Here is a 19,953-nt window from a genome sequence, read left to right on the forward strand (position 1 = left end):
CTGAAATACGGCCCGTGTTGGGTCCTTTAATGACAAACGTGGACAGCGTTTTAATAAGGATTTACTGAATAAAAGAAGGTCCAAGAACATTGTGTTTCCACAGTTTAGTTTGTTTGGAATTACCTCCCAAGCTGACAGCCAGGTGTAGGAAGATTTATCCTGGCTGATTCAGTGCTGAAATAGCTGCAATGAAATAGCCACACTGAATCATCCTAGACCCCTAAGGTAGGTATAAATTCTATATGTGGTGCTGAAAAAAAAAAAGCAAGCTGAGCAGTGTCCTATAAACAGTGCATAACATTAGGTGCTGTTTATAGAATAGCACTTAGCACTGAGAACCATGCCTAACGTTAGGCATAGCCATTTATAACAACTGAAACGTGGTGTAAATCCTTGCGAATAAATTAGGCGCAAATTCCCTCCTTATTCTATAACTATACGCATAAATCCAAGGAATGCCATTCACAACCTTCCCATTCCTGAGCCCTCCCCCCTTTTTTTACTTGCATGTAACATTTAAATCTAAACTAATTAGAATCAATAATTGCTCGTTAAGGTCCCAATTATTGGTACTAATTGGCTCATTATTCAATCAAATTGAACACACAAATTGGGCATCTGCCCAAATTTGCATGCACAATTTATAGTGCTTTTTATAGAATTTGGGGGCAGGTGCATAAATACCAAGTTTCCAAATTTATTTATAAGTTAATATACCGACCATCTAGGCAAGTATTCAATAAGGGAAGGTAGAAATAGGGTGATACTGGCTGCCCTCTAGATACTTCCCCCCTCTTTTATTAAGCTGTGATAGCGTTTTTAGCATGCACAGAATTTTAGCGCAAGCTAAATCTGCGCTACGCACCAAGAACTAAAGCCAGCTCAATGCTGGCGTTAGCGTCTAGCGTGCGTGGCAAGGCAGCGCGCACTAAGTGTGCGCTAAAACCACTAGCATAGCTTAGGTAAAAGGAGCCCTTAATTGTAGTCACCTTGATATAGAATTGCTGTTATAGGAGCCCTTTTACTGAGCTGCAGTAAGTACTAACACTTGCTTACCACTGCAAAAAAATGGCTTACCGTGGGGTATTTTTATCCCAGCAGTAAAAATGACCTTAGAGTCTGGGAATGACCTGTGCAAGGAAGTGCTAAGGCCACTTTTTATCACAGTTCAGTAAAACGGCCCCTTAGTAAATTAGGCCCATTTTTAAAAGTAATTAGATGAATCTCATTTGTCATGCAGAGGTTTATATGCGGAGAGAAATTTGGATTTGGACGTGCAGACTTAAATATGTTTTCACATCTGCTGTAGACAGAAGATCGAGCGCTGTTCCTTAACTGGCACAAACCGTGAAGTGATTGTGAGCACAGCTGTGTTTCCGTTTGCCATGACCTTGTACGACCAACACATTTACTGGACTGATTGGAACACCCGCAGTGTATACAGAGCCAACAAATATGATGGATCAGACCAGATTATAATGATTCAGAATCTTCCACAGAGACCAATGGATATTCATGTTCTCTCGAAAACCAAACAGGAACCGTGTAGCAACCCATGCACTCAGTTCAATGGCGGCTGTAGTCACATTTGTGCACCAGGTACAAAAAACACTTTATATGCATCAGAAATAAATGTATAACTTAGAAAAACACTGCTGTAGATGTTAAATATTATAGGCAACATAAAATATTTGCTGGCATGGCACTTCAAAATCAAGAGATTGGAACAGATGTTATGTTGTTACCAGTGGCGTACCGAGTATATGTGACACCTGGGGCCCATCATTTTTTGACACCCCCCCATCTATATGAAAAATATGATTGTTAGTAACAATCCACATATCGCACAAGAGTGTACCTAGGAAAAGGCAGCATGTTAAACACTGCAGTGAGCACTAGAACACCAACACACACATTGTAAAACTAAACAAGCCAGATCCTGCAGTCAATTGATCCTGTACAGTTGATGCTATCAGAAAGCCATGTCCCTTTCATACACACAGACAGATACACCCTCGCCCATTATGGAATAATCATAAACTAAAAATAGAAATATGTAGACAAAAGTTAAACTGAACTGCCAAGAAACCAGACTCTGCATACAATGCAACACCACAAAAACAGTAATACATGTCCTCTAATACTGTGCAAAATATAAAGACAGTAGATGTAAATTTGAAAAAACTGATACATAACAATCACCACTTTACAAATTAACAAATAAAAATAAAACAAATAATGAGAAATAAGAAATACCATTTTATTGGACTAATCCCCGTAAGCTCGGTCCTCATCCCCACAAACCACCTGATTCCATCCACAAAATCCTTGAATTGTTTTATATTGAACTTATTATATTAAAGTATAAAAAGAAACAATATTCTGTGCAATTGTCAATTTATAAATCAGCGTCTTCTCCCCACTCGCTCTTCCCCATTTCCCTTTAGCGTCCTCAGCCCACTCTCTCTCCACTTTCCTTCAGCGCACGCACATAAAAACAAGCAAGTAATTTTATATCGTTTTCATTCTATTCATTCATAGAAATTAAAGTCTAAATAATGCCAGTCACATAACAAAACATGATTTTACAAAAATAATTCCTTGCACAGTCAAGCCTGCAAGGATTACTAGATGTCTTTCAGCAGCTCCCTTCCCTCCCTCCTCCTTACCTTTGTGGCCAAGTCAAAATGATTTACCAACAATACAATTTTAAAAACACAAAGCACACTGTACGCAGAGAAAATGTTAATTATCATTTATATTCCGCAGGTTTCCAAAGAGGTCAAGGCAGATGACTTTATGCAATGTCTCCTCAGTAACAACTACACAAAAATAGACAAATATACCCCCTCCCTTTTTACTAAACCACGATATAGTTTTTTAGTGCAGGGAGCTGTGCTGAATGCCCCATGCTGCTCTCAAAGCTCATAGGCTCCCTGCACTAAAAACTGCTATTGCGGTTTAGTAAAAGGGGGCCATAGTTCAAAATATAGATAGCATATATAAATTCTCAAAACGGACACATTTTGATCACTAAATTGAAAATAAAATCATTTTTCCTACCTTTGTTTGGTAATTTCATCAGTCTCTGGTTGCACTTTATTCTTCTGACTGTGCATCCAATATTTCTTCCCTTCTTTCAGCCTCCTGTATGCTTCCTCTCCTCCAGACCTCATTCCCTCCTCCAACTTTTTTCTGTGTTTCATCTTGTCCCCTTCTTTCTTTCTCTCTCCATGCCCCCTTTCTTTCTGTATGTCTGTCTTTCTCTCTCTCTCTCCATGCCCCATTTCTTTCTTTCTTTCTTTCACCCTGCCCCCTTCTTTCTTTCTCTCTCCCCATGCCCCCTTTCTTTCTCTATGTTTGTCTTTCTCTCTTTCTCTCCGTGCCCCCTTCTTTCTCTCTCCATGCCCCCTTTCTTTCTCTGTCTGTCTTTCTCTCTTTCTCTCCGTGCCTCATTTTTTTCTTTCACCCTACCCCCTTCTTTCTTTCTCTCTCCCCATGCCCCCTTTCTTTCTGTTTGTCTTTCTCTCTCCGTGCCCCATTTCTTTCTTTTTTTCACCCTGCCCCCTTCTTTCTTTCTCTCTCATGCCCCCTTTCTTTCTCTATGTCTGTCTTTCTCTCTCTCCCCATGCCCCATTTTTTTTCTTTCTTTTTTTGTTTCACCCTGCCCCCTTTCTTTCTTTCTGAATTCCTGTCCCCACCCTTTCATTCTTTCTGGCTCCCTGTCTCCCCTCTTTCTTTCTTTCTTTCTCCCTGCCCTCCCCCATTCCACCACCATTGGGAAACATGCTGCTGCCACCGCTGCCGGGGAAAGGCTGCCACTGGCCATCAGAAACAGACCGGCGCCGAGTTCGCCCTGCTTCGCTTCCCCATGGGCCGACCAACTCTCGCTGCCCGACGTCAATTCTAACGTCGGGGAGAACATTCCGGACCAGCCAGGCAGCGATTGGCTGGCCTAGAATTTCCTCTCCGACATCAGAATTGACGTCTGACGGCTAGAGTTGGTCGGCTCGCGGGGAAGAGAAGCAGGGAGGGAGAACTCGGTGCCGGCTTGTTCCTGATGACGGCATTGGCAGCCTTTCCTCGGTGGCAGCCTATTCCCCAGTGAGTGGCCAGCTGTGCACCCCCTTGGGCTGTGCACCCGGGGCGGACCTCCCCCCTCCCCCCCTTGGTACGCCACTGGTTGTTACATACTTTCAAAGAACAGTGAGCACATTACCTGAATTATTAATTTCCAGCCTTCTTCTCTGGAGCCTTTTCAAGTTCTCTGACATTTTCCCTGTGGATTTCAGCAGTTATAGACATCCCAACTAGCTGTAAGGTTTGCTAAACAGCCTCAACTTATTTCATGTTGCCTTAAATTGTCTTTTGTTTTCCCATGAACCTCTTCGTTGTTATCAATATTTCAGAAGAATCTACAATCAGTTACATGATCATGCCCAAAAAGTTAGGATTAGTCTGCTCCAAATGTATGAGTATCATTAAAAATGTGTATTCACATAGCAAGAATTAATTTTGGATATAGCTCATGCCTTTTCAATTATAACTTAAGGCAAGTTACATTCAGGTACAGTAGGTGTGTTTCCTGGAGGGCTTATAGGCTAAGCTTTTATCTGAAGCAGTGGAGGGTTAAATACTTTGCCCAAGGTCACAAGGAGCTGGAGTAAGATTTGAATAAGCTTTCTTGGTTCTCAGCCTGCTTCCTTGGTTCTCAGCCTGCTGCTCTGACATTAGCGCAGGAAAAGAAAATAAAGATCGTAGCACAGGAAAAGAAAATGCAGACAAAAAAATACCAGGACTTAAATTGCATGTATACTAATGCAAGGAGCCTAAGGAATAAAATATTAGAATTAAAAGTCATGGCTAAAAAAGAGAACCTAGACATCATTGTATCTCTGAAACATGTTGGAATGAAGAAAACAAATGGGACATAGCACTGCCGGGGTACAAGCTCTATCGCAAAGACAGGTCAGGCCAGAAAGGTGGAGGAATAGCCCTATACATAAAAGAAAACATACACTCGATCAGAGTGGACACAGCAACGACGGCCAACAAATTGGAATAACTATGGGTTAAAATACTGGGAAGGAAAGGGCCTGAGATAAAGATGGGCCTGTACTATCGTCCAGCTGGGCAAACCGAAGCAAATGATGAAGAAATGAAAGCCGAGATAAGGCAAGAATGCAAAAGCGGTAACACGATTGTTATGGGAGACTTCAACTATCCTGGGATAGGCTGGAGTCTTGGAAACTCACAATGCGCTAGGGAGACCGGATTCCTGGAGGCTATACAGGACTACTTCATGGAGCAGCTTGTCAGAGAACCGACGAGAGGGAATGCCACTCTGGATCTAATCCTAAATGGGCTAAGAGGACCTGCAAAGGAAGTGGAAGTAGTGGAACCGTTGGGAAACAGCGATAACAATATGATCAAGTTCAAAGTTGAAGTAGGAATATCTAAGGGAAAGAGAACCACAGCGACAACTTTTAACTTCAAGAAAGGAAACTACGAAGCGATGAGAGTAATGGTAAGGAAGAAACTTAGAAACAGCTCAAAGAAATCGCAGACTGTAGAGCAAGCCTGGTCTTTATTGAAGGACACGGTGAGCGAGGCACAAAATCTGTATATCCCCAGATTTAGAAAAAGATGCAAAAAGAGCCGAACAAAAGACCCGGAAATGGAAAAAGGACAAAACCGGGGAGAACTGGAAAGAGCACAGGAAGCATCAAAAAAAATGTCACTGCGTTGTTAGAAGAGCAAAAAGAGAATATGAAGACAGGCTAGCCAGGGAAGCACGAAATTTCAAACCATTCTTCAGATATGTTAAAGGGAAGCAGCCAGCAAGGGAGGAGGTGGGACCGCTTGATGACGGAGACAGGAAAAGAGTGGTGAAGGAGAAAAAAGAAGTGGCGGATAGACTAAACATGTTCTTTTCATCAGTATTTACAAAAGAGGACACATCCAATGTGCCGGAACCTGAAAAGATCTTCAAAGGACATCAAGCAGAAAAATTAACATCCATGGAGGTAAGCCTTGAAGACGTACATAAACAGATAGATAGATTAAAAACTGACAGATCTCCGGGCCTGGACGGAATCCACCCTAGGATATTGAAAGAACTAAAAGAGGAAATAGCGGAACTACTACAGCATGTTTGTAATCTATCCCTGAAAACAGGCGTGATCCCGGAGGATTGGAAGATAGCTAATGTTACGCCCATCTTTAAAAAGGATCAAGAGGTGACCCGGGGAACTACATACTGGTAAGTCTGACTTCAGTTCTGGGGAAAATGGCGGAAGCGCTGATAAAAGACAGCATCGATGAGCATCTAGAAAGGAATAAACTGATGAAAACAAGCCAACATGGCTTCTGCAAGGGAAGATCATGCCTAACAAACTTATTTTACTTCTTCGAAGGAATTAACAAACAAATGTACAAAGGGGACCCCATAGACATTGTATACTTAGATTTCCAAAAAGCCTTTGACAAGGTACCCCATGAACGCCTACTATGGAAAATGAAGAACCATGGGGTAGAAGGAGACGTACATAGATGGATCAAAAATTGTTTTGCGGGTAGGAAGCAAAGGATAGGAATAAAGGGCCACTACTCTTTCTGGAGGAGGGTCACGAGTGGTGTTCCACAGGGGTCGGTACTCGGACCGCTGCTATTCCATGTATTTATAAATGATCTAGAAACAGGGACAAAGTGTGAAGTAATAAAATTTGCAGACGACACCAAACTATTTAGTGGAGTTGGGACTAAAGAGGACTGTGAGGATTTACAAAGGGACCTGAACAAACTAGAAGAGTGAGCGACGAGATGGCAGATGAAGTTTAATGTAGAGAAATGTAAAGTCTTGCATGTAGGAAACAGAAACCCGGAGTACAGCTATATGATGGGAGGGCTGGTAATGGGTAAAAGTACCCTAGAAAAGAACTTGGGAGTAATCGTGGACAAGACAATGAAGCCGTCGGCGCAGTGCGCAGCGGCCTCTAAGAAGGTGAATAGAATGCTAGATATTATCAAGAAAGGTATTACAACCAGAACAAAAGAAGTTATCTTGCCGTTGTATTGGGCGATGATGCGCCCGCATCTGGAGTACTGCATCCAATATTGGTTGCCGTACCTTAAGAAGGATATGGCGATACTTGAGAGGGTTCAGAAAAGTACTATCTTACTTCTATATTATCATTTTATTGTAAACCGGCTAGATACTTATCGATGGTCGGTATATTAAAAATCAATAAACTTGAAACTTGAAACATGAAAAGAGCGACGCGATTGATAAAAGATATGGAAAACCTTTCATATGCTGAAAGATTAGAGAAACTGGGGCTCTTTTCCCTGGAAAAGCGGAGGCTTAGAGGGGACATGATAGAGACTCACAAGATTATGAAGGGCATAGAGAACGTAGAGAGGGACAGATTCTTCAAACTTTCGAAAACTACAAGAACGAGAGGGCATTCGGAAAAATTAAGAGGGGACAGATTCAGAACCAATGCTAGGAAGTTCTTCTTCACCCAAAGAGTGGTGGACACCTGGAATGCGCTTCCTGAGGGTGTGATAGGACAGAGTATGGTATTGGGGTTCAAGAAGGGATTAGATGATTTCCTGAAGGAAAAGGGGATAGAAGGGTATAGATAGCAGATTACTATACAGATTCTGGACCTGATGGGCCGCCGCATGAGCGGACTGCTGGGCATGATGGACCTCTGGTCTGACCCAGCAGAGACACTGCTTATGTTCTTATGTTATCTTCCAATTCAAGCTTGAAAGATTTGAAAACATATCTGCAAGCACCTGATTTTTTTTCTGCTCATGAGCATATAAAATATATAGACGTTAATATGTTGACTTTCTGTAGTGCCAAACTGCACCCAGTTTATCAGGGAAAATATTTCATTGTTTTCGGTATGGAAAACATTGTCATTAAATTGACTCAGATTTTGCAACAAAGAAAAAGTTGGTGCAAAAAGTTTTTAGAAATGAACTCTGTTGTCATTATCCAAGAGCAAATCTATAGCTGTTAAAATGGATGCAGTAGTATTGAAATCTGAGAATGATTCCCTCAATGTTCCTCAAGGCCTAACACAAACAACATCAGTGTACTTGTGCTGTAGACCAGTGTTTTCAACCTTTTTACACCCGTGGACCAGCAGAAATAAAATAATTATTTTATGGACCGGCAAACTACTAAGACTGAAATTAAAAAAACACATTTCCACCCTGTCTCCCCAAGCTCGGTCCCCACAAACCATCTGATCCCATCGGCACAAGCCTCAGTTATGATTTTATATTGAACGTATTTTATTAAAGTATAAAAAGAAACAATATTCTGTACAATTGTCATTTTATAAATATACAGACCAAGGACCCTGTCTCCCCTCCCCTTCACATATATCCCCTCTACTATCAAGAAAACTGAACAAGCCAAATTTATTACAGAATGCTACACAGAAATATCATGCTAACAGAATACTGCAGTCACACATGACAGGAATAGTGTTAGGGGAGTGCACCTAAGCCAGCTGGAAGCTAAAGAAGCACTGTCTGGGCTTTGTAGTCCCCAGTTATGTTTCTAGCAGGATATATATTTCAAATCTGATATATTCTAAAGACAAAATAGAAATAAAATGATTTTTTTCAACCTTTTGTTGTCTCTGATTTCTGCTTTCATCTTCTTTTCACTCTTTTTCTTCCAGCATCTGCCCCTTCCATCCATTGTCTTCCCTCTCCCCCTTCCATATATATCTGACTTCTTTCTATGCCCCTCTCCCCAGCCTGTGCCTCCTCTTTCCTTTTTAAATCATTCATTCCAGCTTCACTGCTTTCTTCATTTTTATCTCTCCTACACCAGATCTAGCATCTTTATCCCTCTCTCATTTCTCTGCTGACCCCCCTTTCTAGCATCAGTCTCTCTACTTTCTCATTCCTCTGTCTCTCCCCTTTCCCTCATCTGATCTCTCTATTCCACCCTGACCCCCTTCCCCTCCTGTAATCTCCCTGCCAGCTGTTTCCTTCCTTTTTTCTTTCTCCCTTCCCTCCTCCCCCCTATCCAACATTAACTCTCTTCCCATCCCTATCCCTCCTCTCCTTCCAACAGCATCTCTCCTTCTACCTCCCTCCAGGTGCAGTAGCAGCTCTCCCTTTATCCAGCAGCTTCCCAGCCTCCAACAGTGGCTTCCTCTCCTTCCAGCAGCTCTCAGTACTTGCCTGCAGCAGTGATTTACTTGGGCAGCCTTGCCGCTTCTGAGGAAAGTGGAAGTTGCCAGTGAATCACTGCCCTGGCAAGTATGAGAGCTGCTGGGAAGGGAGACAGCCACTTTTGAAGGCTCCTCAGGATCTTGCTCCCACGCACGCTGACCATCTCCTTCCACTTGCACCTGTACCTGCAGCTTTCTCTCTTCTACCTGCTCCTTCCCCACGGCCCTCTTCAGCAACTCGGTAGGGGTGGTGATCAAGACAGGCTGCCGATGTCGGGACCTTCCTTCTCTGAGTCCCGCCTATTTTGTTTCAACTTCCTGTTTCCAAACAGGCGAGACTCACAGAGGGAAGGCCCCGACGTCAGCAGCCTGTCTTGATCGCCCGAGGCTGGGCGGAACAGCAGCCTTCCAACACTACCGCAGTCGGCAGGAAATTTAACCGCCGACTTGATCTCGCCGGCCCTGTGCGGACCAGCAGAAATTTTCTGCGGACCGGCACCGGTCTGTGGACTGGCGGTTGAAGAACAGTGCTATAGATAGAGAAGGAAATCACACATGTTGTACTGCAAGCTTTGTATTCTAAGGACTGATTTTTTTTTTTTAATTATTCAGTCTTTATTAACTACTAATGTTTAAGCCCGTTACATTAACGGGTGCTAGTAAAGCCTCCTTCCCTCACATGTCCCCTATTTTCAGCCCCAGCTCCATACCCATTTATACTCCCCCAGCCCCCTTCTCCCATCTGTTCCCTTTCAGCCCAAGCCCCCTTTTCTCACCAGCAGCATTTCCCTCCTCACTCCACTTCCCTGTCCAGCAGCACCTCTTCCCTGCTCCCTGTCCTTCTTCATTGCTCACCCGGCCCAGTAGCACCTCTTCCCTGCTCCCCCTGTCCCTCTTCCCTGCTCCCCGTTCCAGTAGCACCTCTTCCCTGCTTTCCCCGTCCAGTAGCACCTCTTCCCTTCTTCCCTTGTCCCTCTTCCCTGCTCCCCTGGTCCAGTAGCAACTCTTCCCTGCTCCCCCTGTCCCTCTTCCCTGCTCCAACAGCACCCCTTACCTGTTTCCCCGGTCCAGTATGCAGCGTTGTGAGCATCGCGGCTGGCTTTTGCAAACCTCGTAGGCCGCTCTGCCCCTCGGAAGTATGTTCCCTCTGACGTAATCGCGTATGTCAGAGGAAACGTTCTACTGAGGTGCTGTGCGGCCTGCAAAGTTTGGCACAGCCGGCCGCGATCCTCACGGGAGCAACTCCCGACCCTCAGTGGCTCGAAGCCCTCCTCCCAGCAGCCACTGCCAGCGCCGCTTCGCGAAGCCCTCCTCCCGGCAGCCGCCACTCCGCACCGCCTTTCATGTGCTTTAGCGCGCATGCGTACTCTGCCGACCACAGAACTACAGATCAGGGAACACAGTGGTAAAAGTGCACATGCGTGCTTAACATTTTATTATAGTTGATTCTGGAATACAACTGACAATGGCCTGTAACTTGCAGTATCTTACTATGTATAATATCCATGACACATTTTTATATTGCACTGTGAAGGAAACAGAAGTTTTAGAAGATCAACTGTGGCTCATCATTGCCTTGATTACACAAGAGAAATGTCTGTGACAGGCTAGATGTGAATTTTGAGAGGACAGTCAAACAATAAAAGGCAAGAGTGGTGTCTTTCCAACTACTCGTAAAATCTTTATTTAACAAGTAATAGTCCCAAGGATCCCTGTTTTGGCATTTAACACCTTCCTCAGGGGACACTATTAAAAGATATATGGAACAAAAAATAAAACCATTATAACATTAAGTGACATGTATATTAAGACCATAAATACATATATATAAAACTGTACATATAGCACATTAAGAAACATATATATTAAGGCCATAAAATACATCTATATAAATACATCTATTAAAAAAGCATAACTGCACAAGCTATATGAAGTCCATAAAATAGGAAAACAGCTGATGTCATAACCACACTTATATCACGGATTTGAACATTAAGAAACATGTATATAAAGGCCATGTGAATTTTGAGCAATAAGTTAGGAATCAGACTTTACAGAGTTAACATTTGGACCATTTTTGCTGCTTTCTTTGAACAGGACCCAGTGGTGCAGAGTGTCAGTGTCCAGCTATAGGTCGCTGGTATTTGGCTAATAATAATAAACACTGCATTGTGGACAATGGCACTAGGTGTGAAGGGGGAAAATTTACATGTTTAAATGGACGCTGCATCCCAGAGCAATGGAAATGTGATAATAGGAATGACTGCGGTGACAGGAGTGAAGAGCTGGAGAGAGTCTGTGGTAAGGCATTTCAGCATTGTGAAACATTTTTTTTTACAATTTTTTAACTGTCTGAAACTAGTGCAAACAACTAACAGGAAAAAGCATGTCCTTTCAATATGATCTAGAAGTGTATTGTATGGTAAATTAAACAGAGTCCAAAGGTATTATTTTGTTTTGACTAATGCAAATATGACTTTTACTTTTCATGCAGTCCATTTTGCTGCTGATTTGGCCTGGTAGGTAATACCAACCAGAGTGTTGGCTTTGATTTTGATCCATCTGTAGAGAACCTTTGGAAGTTGCATTTCTCTCTGTCATTTTTCTTTTCTTTTTGTTTGTAGCATTTCACACCTGCCTACCCACAGCCTTCACATGTGGCAACGGGCGGTGTGTACCATATCGTTACCGCTGTGATCACTACAACGACTGTGGAGACAACAGCGATGAAGAGGGCTGCTTGTTCCGAACATGTGACTCCAATACAGAGTTCACTTGCAACAATAGACGGTGCATAGCACTAGAATATGTTTGCAATGGAATTAACAACTGTTTTGACAATGGCACTTCTGATGAGAGAAATTGCCGTAAGTACCTTGTGAGAAATGTATGGACATTTGGGCAATGAACCTATTACAGCTGAGCCTTTTATTGTAGGTTCTTCTACTATGACAGGGGTGAGCAAGCATGGTCTTTGAGGATCACAATCCAGTTGAGTTTTCATGATTGCCTCAATAAATATGCATGAGATCTATTTGCATGCAATGGAAGCAATACGTGCAAATCAATTTCATGCATATTTATTGTGGAAATCTTGAAAACCTGATAGCCCTTGAGAACCATGTTAGCCACCCCTGCACTATAAAGTTGGTGTTCAACCAGCACTCAATGGATAAGTCAACCACACAACTTTGTCAGGTTAACTCTGTCTAGATATTCAACCCAAAACTGTACTAAGTTGTTCAGATAACCATAGGCTTGTTATTTTGCCAAAGGTACTCAGGTAAGTGGGGGATCATCTGCCCGAGTCAGTGGTCATTCAATGTAATCCATACAAAGAACAATGGAAAGATAGTCAAACAGATAACACCAAATATTGAATCACTCAATAATCAGTATCCAATGTATAGCAAGAGTGACGTTACACTTGCGTATTAACAGCTAATGCAAATCCTAAGAACTGAGAAGTGGGGGAAAATTTGAAACCAAATGGTTTGTCCAGCTAGATCACAGCCTTTGAAAATTAATCCATGTAACCCCTAAATTTCACTAGCTGAATCAATTTAGCTGATCTAATTCTCAACCAAGGGGGCTAAAGCAGGTTTAGGAAGTTAGGGGGCTACCATGGATATTCTGCACTAGCCACTCAAATTGGCTGGTGAAATTTAAGTTCTGTAATAGCACTTCCTTCCAGCAGCCAGACCTCCTTCTCTCCCTTCACCCTTAAGTGCTATAAAAAATTCTTTGTCTTTGTCCCTTTGTCAGTAGCTATCAAAACAAAGCCATGGAAGAGGACTTCCTCCTCCTTCACTCCCATAAAGAACAGTAAAACGGAGATGCCCAAAGTCTGTAAAAGGAAAGCATTGTGTGTTTTTTGAGAGAGAGGAGGAGTTTCCATGCCAAAGCCCTCTTTTGGCAGGGACAGAGAGAGAGAGAGAGTCAGGGAAAATTGTTGTTGCAAGCTGGGGAGGGAAGAAAGGATGGGTTCACTGTGTTACAGAGCAACTTTTACAATTCCAAGGTTGAAGGGACAGAGAAAAACAGACTTTGGCATTGGGGGAAGATGGCATTTTTTTATTTTTGAAAATAGAGCAGAGAAGATTATTTACATTGTCCAATTTGACACGGACAAGAGGACATGAAATGAAGCTAAGGGGGGGCAAGTTCAGGACTAATATCAGGAAGTTCTGCTTCACACAGAGAGTGGTTGACATCTGGAATACTCTCCCAGGGGAGATTATTGCGGAATCGACAGTCCTAGGCTTCAAAAGCAAACTAGATGCATATCTCCTTGAGAGAGGCATATAAAGATATGGTTGGATATAAAATAACTAATATCTATTATCTAAATATTCCCATATACTTAAGAGAAGGTGTATAACACCAGTAATTCAACTATACTTAGGAAGAGACCTCAGTAACGGAGCCCACGTACAGTCGTTTTTCATAGACCGAAATTTCAACGTGGTTGTATGCTCCTTTGCTCCAATCATCGGTCTCCTTCCCACATGTATTCTATCCTCTATTCTAACTATCTTATAAATATTTTAAAGAGAGTATAGCTATTTATTATTAATATTTATTTTTTATTTTTTAGTTTTTTAGTGAAACATCCTCTTAACTTTTACTTTAAAATGATCATAATTCATCTAATATAATAAGTCAGGTGTCTACACTCACTCTTTAGAGACCAAACTGACATCATTCATACATTTCTAATTTCAAATTGTTGTTAAACATTCGGTGTTAATCAATAATGTTTTTGAAAAAAGTACTTAGCTTTCTTATTTAGCTTTTAGCTTTCATTTTTTAGCAGCGCTCGTATATCATGTGATACCTATGAAAAACGACTGTACGTGGGCTCCGTTACTGAGGTCTCTTCCTAAGTATAGTTGAATTACTGGTGTTATACACCTTCTCTTAAGTATATGGGAATATTTAGATAATAGATATTAGTGATTTTCTTCCCATTGGGGGACTCTACTATAGTGGATATAAAATAAGCCAGGTGTATACCTAGCAGGGCCTCCGCGTGTGCGGATCGCCGGACTTGATGGACCGAAGGTCTGATCCGGAGATGGCACTTCTTATGTTCTTATGTTCTTATGCACTTGTTTTAATGACGGTCTTAACTGAGTAGTGTCTGATCTTTAACACAACCGAACAAGAGGGGTAGTTACTAATGTGTGTTAAGGGAATAGCACATGGGGCCCACTATTTAAAATGATTTAAACAGCCAGGAGAGGCTCCCAGCTGTTTAAATTGCTTAAACAGGGATAAACGAGCGTTCTCAGCAGCTTTTAACCAGATAATGCCGCTGAAAATGTCCAGTTAGCACCTAACCCAAAACTGGCTATTTTGGGGGTGTTTTGGGGGTAGTGTTAGCACTTAGCAAGTTAAGCACTAAGATTCAACCCTCCCTGACATACCACTCCTAACCTTGTTATACATATGTCGCGCATTGTGAAGGAGCATTTGGTTCTGCATCCTAGAAATATCGTCAGAACTCTGTAGTTGAATTTTTCAGGATGTTCTCAATGAGTTATGATCTAGAACAGCAGTGACTCCTGCTAGTACCTTGTGAGTTATTTTGTATTTTCAGATAACAAATGTGCATAAATATAGACTCACCTATTCACCTATGAAATAGGTTGCAATAGATGTCTTAACTATAATGCCAGCTGATGGTATTCATTTCAATCTCTAGCCTTCCATGCAGAAGAAGGAGGCATGAAGGGTCTGGCCTGCAGAGTATTGTGGCTATATCTCCACAGTACACAGAAATGGAAAATCATAGCAAAAAGAAAAATAAAAAAAAAATGTTCTAAAGAAGTTCCTCTAAAACATACCAGTATGTAGTAGTTGTACTCTTATTTTGTTGAGCCCAACAAGGACAGCCAATCAGATGAACAGAGCCAAGCCAGGGTAGCATGTATAGTTTAGAAAAAGGAATGTTTCTCCCTTCCAGTTACTAACTAATAACATAGAAATATAGACAATCCATGGATTCTCATTTTTCCTTCCAAGTAAAAAAAAATTATGCTTGCTGTATACACATTTAACACATCTGCTGTGTGAGCTTTGTCCTAGTTACTGAACAGTTGACAGTGCTACTTTGCCAAATAAAGTTAAAAGTAAAAAAAAGAAATATAGACCTAGAAACATGATGGTAGATAAAGGCCAAATGGCCCATCCAGTCTGCCTCTGAAGTAGCCATTATCTCTTCCTCTCTCTAAGAGATCCCATGTGCCTATCCCAGGCTTTCTTGAAATCAGACACAGTCTCTGTCTCCACTACCTCCACCGAAAGACTGCTCCACGCATCTATCACCCTTTCTGTAAAAAAGAATTTTCTTAGATTAATCCTGAGCCTATCACCTCTTAACTTCATTCTATGCTTTCTCATTGCAGAGCTTTCTTTCAAATGAAAGAGACTTGACTCATGCACATTTACATCACATAGATATTTAAACGTCTCTATCATATCTCCCTTCTCTGCCTTGCCTCCAAAGTATACAGATTGAGATCTTTAAGTCTGTCCCCATATGCCTTATGACAAAGACCAAGCACCATTTTGTAGCCTTACTCTGGACCGACTTCAACCTTTTTATATCTTTATGAAGGTGCGGCCTCCAGAATTGTACACAATATTCTAAAGGAGGTCTCACCAAAATCTTACACAGGAGCATCAATACCTCCTTTTTTCTACTGGCCATACATCTCCCTATGCTCCCTAGCATCCTTCTAGCTTTTGCCGTCACCTTTTCAACCTGTTTGAAACCTGCCATCACCTTTTCAACCTTAAGATCATCACATACAATTGCACCCAAGTCTCACTCTTATGTTGTGCAGATAAGTTCTTCACCCCCTAAACTGTACTGTTCCCTCGTTTTTTTGCAACCTAAATGCACGACCTTGCATTTCTTAGCATTAAATTTTAGCTGCCAAATTTCAGACCATTCTTCAAGCTTCGCCAAGTTTTTCTTCATGTTATTCACACCATCTGGCGTATCTACTCTATTGCAAATTTTGGTATCATCCGCAAAGAAGCAAATCTTACCCGACAGACCTGCAGCAATATTGTTTATAAAAATGTTAAAAAGAACAGGCCCAAGGACAGAACCTTGATGCATCTCACTGTAAACATCCCTTTCCTCAGAGCGATCTCCATTAACCACTACCCTTTCTCGTCTTCCACAACCCAGTTTATCTATTAGACATCTGTGTGGAATACTGTCAAAGGCTTTGCTAAAATCTAAATACGCCACATCTAGCGCACTCCCTCTACCCAATTCTCTGGTCACCTAATCAAAGAAATTGATCAGATTTGTCTGAGAAGACCTATCTCTAGTGAATCCATGTTGCCTCCGGTCCTGTAATCCACCGGATTCCAGAAACTTCACCATTTTAAAAGTGTTTCCATTAATTTGCTTAACACAGAAGTCAGACTTACCAGCCTGTAATTCCTTACTTTCACTTTTGTGGAGAGGGACCACATCCTCCCTTCTCCAGTCCTCCGGTACCATTCCCGACAATGAAAGTCTCTGGCTGTTTCAGGGGAAATCAAAGATAAAGCAGAATAAACATGAGCATGTCAGTTAAGATAGATCTGAGGCCAAAGGTAAGGCATTGAATACTTAGTAAGAGGCCTCAGGAAAGCCCAATTCAAAGCCTATGTGGGTCCAATTTCCACTGACAAAAGCAGGTTTGTTCCTTTTTGCATCAAATCTGCATGATATAAAATTGTATATATTGGACCCCCAGTAAATGCAAATTTCTTTCACATATATCCATTATGGATATCTTGAAAATCCAACTAACTATGGGGTTCAAAGAATAGGTTTTTGAACCCTTACTGAATTATTAACTCATTGAAATGTGGGGCTGATTAATGACACACATGCAGTAAGTATTTCAAAGCAATAACAAAACTATAATCAAAAGAGTGCACAAAATATCTAACCTAAGCAAAAACATCTATGCCTGTCAGGAGAAGATAACTAAATCCAAAATTCCCTGTAAAAATTATGAAACTATATTTTAAAAAATCTTTGTTTACTGGGTTTTTAAAAACATTTTACAAATAGGTAAAATATCACAAGACCCACCACAAGCGGTTAAACTATTAAGCTTTTATTGTTTAGAATTTTAATTTAAAAGCTTTTATAGTAGAGTCAAAAAAAACCACAGACGCATGCTTTAGGTTACTGTGCAAGTGTTATTCCCTCCTATACAGCAGACCTGGGCTTGATTCCCAGTAACATTCTCTGTTGCTGGGGCTGGGGATGTTGTACAGCTGCTTACATGACTCAGCCAGACTTAGCGCCCACATTAGCCAGGTTACTGAGCGAATTATGGTTAGTGTTCCTTGGCTGAGGCCTGTCAGTGCAATAGCTGCGCTGATTTTGGAGAAGGTTATAAAACAGAGAAAAAGTTAGTTTAGGCTGTTGACACCATAGCCCAATTGAACTCGAAGTTTGAAGAAATAGTAGGAAACTGTCTGCCAGAAAAGAACAGAGATATTAAAAAGCTTCACGCTTTTCATTTGCAGCTGAGCGCACTTGCCAGTCTGGATTTACAAAGTGCCAAAACACCAACATTTGCATTTCTCGCACTTATCTTTGTGATGGAGATGATGACTGTGGGGATATGAGTGATGAGAATCCCACTTATTGCGGTAAGATGATGGCACCCTAATTCATGTACAAACATGATTTCTAAATATCGATCTAGTGGAGTAAAGGTTTATGTTTTCTCTCTTTAGTACAACTCCTTAGCAAATGGGGGTGGAATTTGTTATATATAATGAATTACTTAAATTTTAAAGGAGGGGGTAACTTGAAGATAATCATGGAATAAAGTGACTCTCTAGAGCAGGGATGCCCAAAAGGTTGATCGCGATCGAACAGTAGATCGCGAAGGCAACGTGTTCTTCTTGCTTCCTGACTCAGAAGTACCGAGCCGACCAACTTTCCCCACCTGACGTCAATTCTGATGTCGGAGAGGACGTTCCGGGCCAGCCAATCGCTGCTTGGCTGGCCCGGAACTTTCTCTCCGACTTCAGAAATGACGTCGGGGAGAGGAATGCTAGTCGGCCTGATGCTTCTGTGTGGGGAAGCAGGGAGAGCTTGGGGCGGCGGCAGTTTGGAGGCCTGTTCCCTGATGACGGCGGCAATGCCTTGGGGGAGGGCATGGAGAAAGAAAGAAAGGGGGCAGGTAGGGAAACAGAAAGAAGGGGTAGCAGGGAGACATAAAGAAAGAAGGGAAAAAGAAAGAAAGAAAGGGAGGATAGGGAGACAGAAAGAAGGGGGCAGGGAGAAAGAAAGAAAGGAAAGGGGGGCAGGGAAAGAGGAAGAAAAAGTTGGTGGAGGGAATGAGGTCTGGAAGCATACAGCAGGCTGAAAGAAGAGAAGAAATATTGGATATACACTCAGAAGAATAAAGTGCAACCAGAGACTCATGAAATCATCAGCCAACAAAGGTAGTGAAAAATGATTTTATTTTCAGTTTAGTGATCAAAATGTGTCTGTTTTGAGAATTTATATCTGCTATCTATATTTTGCACTATGGTCCTCTTTTACTAAATCGGGCATTCAGTGCTGCTCCTTGTGCTAAAAACCGCTATTGCGGTATAGTAAAAAGGGAGGGGTATATTTGTCTACTTTTGTATAGTTGTTACTGAGGTAACATTGCATAGAGTCATCTGCCTTGACCTCTTTGAAAAAACTCCGGAATATAAATGATAATTCACATTTTCTCTGCATAAAGTACTTTGTGTTTTTTAAAAATTTTATTGTTGGTAGATCATTTTGACTTGGTCATTTTAAAAGTAGCTTGCAAGCCCAAAAAGTGTGGGCACCCCTGCTCTAGAGATAAACCACTTTTTATTGTTCTTCTGTTAGAATAATTGTTAGAAGTAAATTGCTAAACCTAGGGCTCCTTTTACTAAGCTCCACTAGCAGTTTTAGCACACACTGAGTGCGTGCTACAATGCTGTGCGCGCTAGATGCTAACGCCTCTAAAGAGCTTTTCCACGTAACGCAGGGGTTAGCACGTGCTAATCCACACTCAGCGATGAATAATAGGCACACTAGATACAAGTAGTAACATAGTAACATCTAGAGAATGACACGGGGACCACTTACCGCGGTAAACTGTGGTCACCGCAGTAAATCTGCAAGAATGGAGACATTTGCAACTGGTTTACCGCAGGAATGGGGATAAGACCTTTCACAGCCTCGCGGGATCGGGGACAAGACCCTTTACTGCCCCGAGGGAGCAGTGAACAGTCTTGCTCCTGTGGTAAAAAAAATTGCACCCGTGTCAGACTCGGTATCTCCTCCCCAGCTCTTCTTGCACCTATTTTACCTTTAGGATCTAGCCATGCCACGATGAAGACAGAAGGAACCCAAAACCAAAGCCTGAGACCAATGTGATTTGAAGAATAAAATTACCAGACAACAAAAAGTAATTTATTTTATATTTTGTGATTAGAATATTTCAGATTTGAAATATGTATCCTGTTAGAACTGGTATTAGACATAACTGGGGACCGCAAAGCCCAGGCTGTGCTTCTTTAGCTGCCAGCTGGCTTAGGGCTCTCTCTCTCTGACCAGGGAGCAGTTGCCCTAGTTGCACTACCCTTTCCTTTCTTTCTTTCTCCCTGCCCCCTTTTTTCTGTCTCCCTATCCTCCCTTTCTTTCTTTATTTCTTTTTCCCTTCTTTCTTTATGTCTCCCTGCTACCCCT

The 19,953-nt window shown here is 41.9% G+C and overlaps 1 protein-coding gene across 3 annotated transcripts in view; it reads left to right on the forward strand.

The window, feature by feature from the left end:
- LRP2 (LDL receptor related protein 2) overlaps positions 1-19,953 on the forward strand; it is a 442,478-nt gene that overhangs the window by 274,421 nt on the left and 148,104 nt on the right. For all 3 annotated transcript variants that reach the window (XM_033945766.1, XM_033945765.1, XM_033945768.1), the window contains 4 exons: positions 1,310-1,599; positions 11,304-11,507; positions 11,831-12,073; positions 17,757-17,882. In XM_033945766.1, coding sequence (XP_033801657.1) covers positions 1,310-1,599; positions 11,304-11,507; positions 11,831-12,073; positions 17,757-17,882 — 863 coding nt within the window. The remainder of the gene's footprint in view (positions 1-1,309; positions 1,600-11,303; positions 11,508-11,830; positions 12,074-17,756; positions 17,883-19,953) is intronic.

This window comes from Geotrypetes seraphini, chromosome 5 (assembly GCF_902459505.1).
Source record: "Geotrypetes seraphini chromosome 5, aGeoSer1.1, whole genome shotgun sequence".
In the NCBI taxonomy this organism is placed as follows: Eukaryota; Metazoa; Chordata; class Amphibia; order Gymnophiona; family Dermophiidae; genus Geotrypetes; species Geotrypetes seraphini.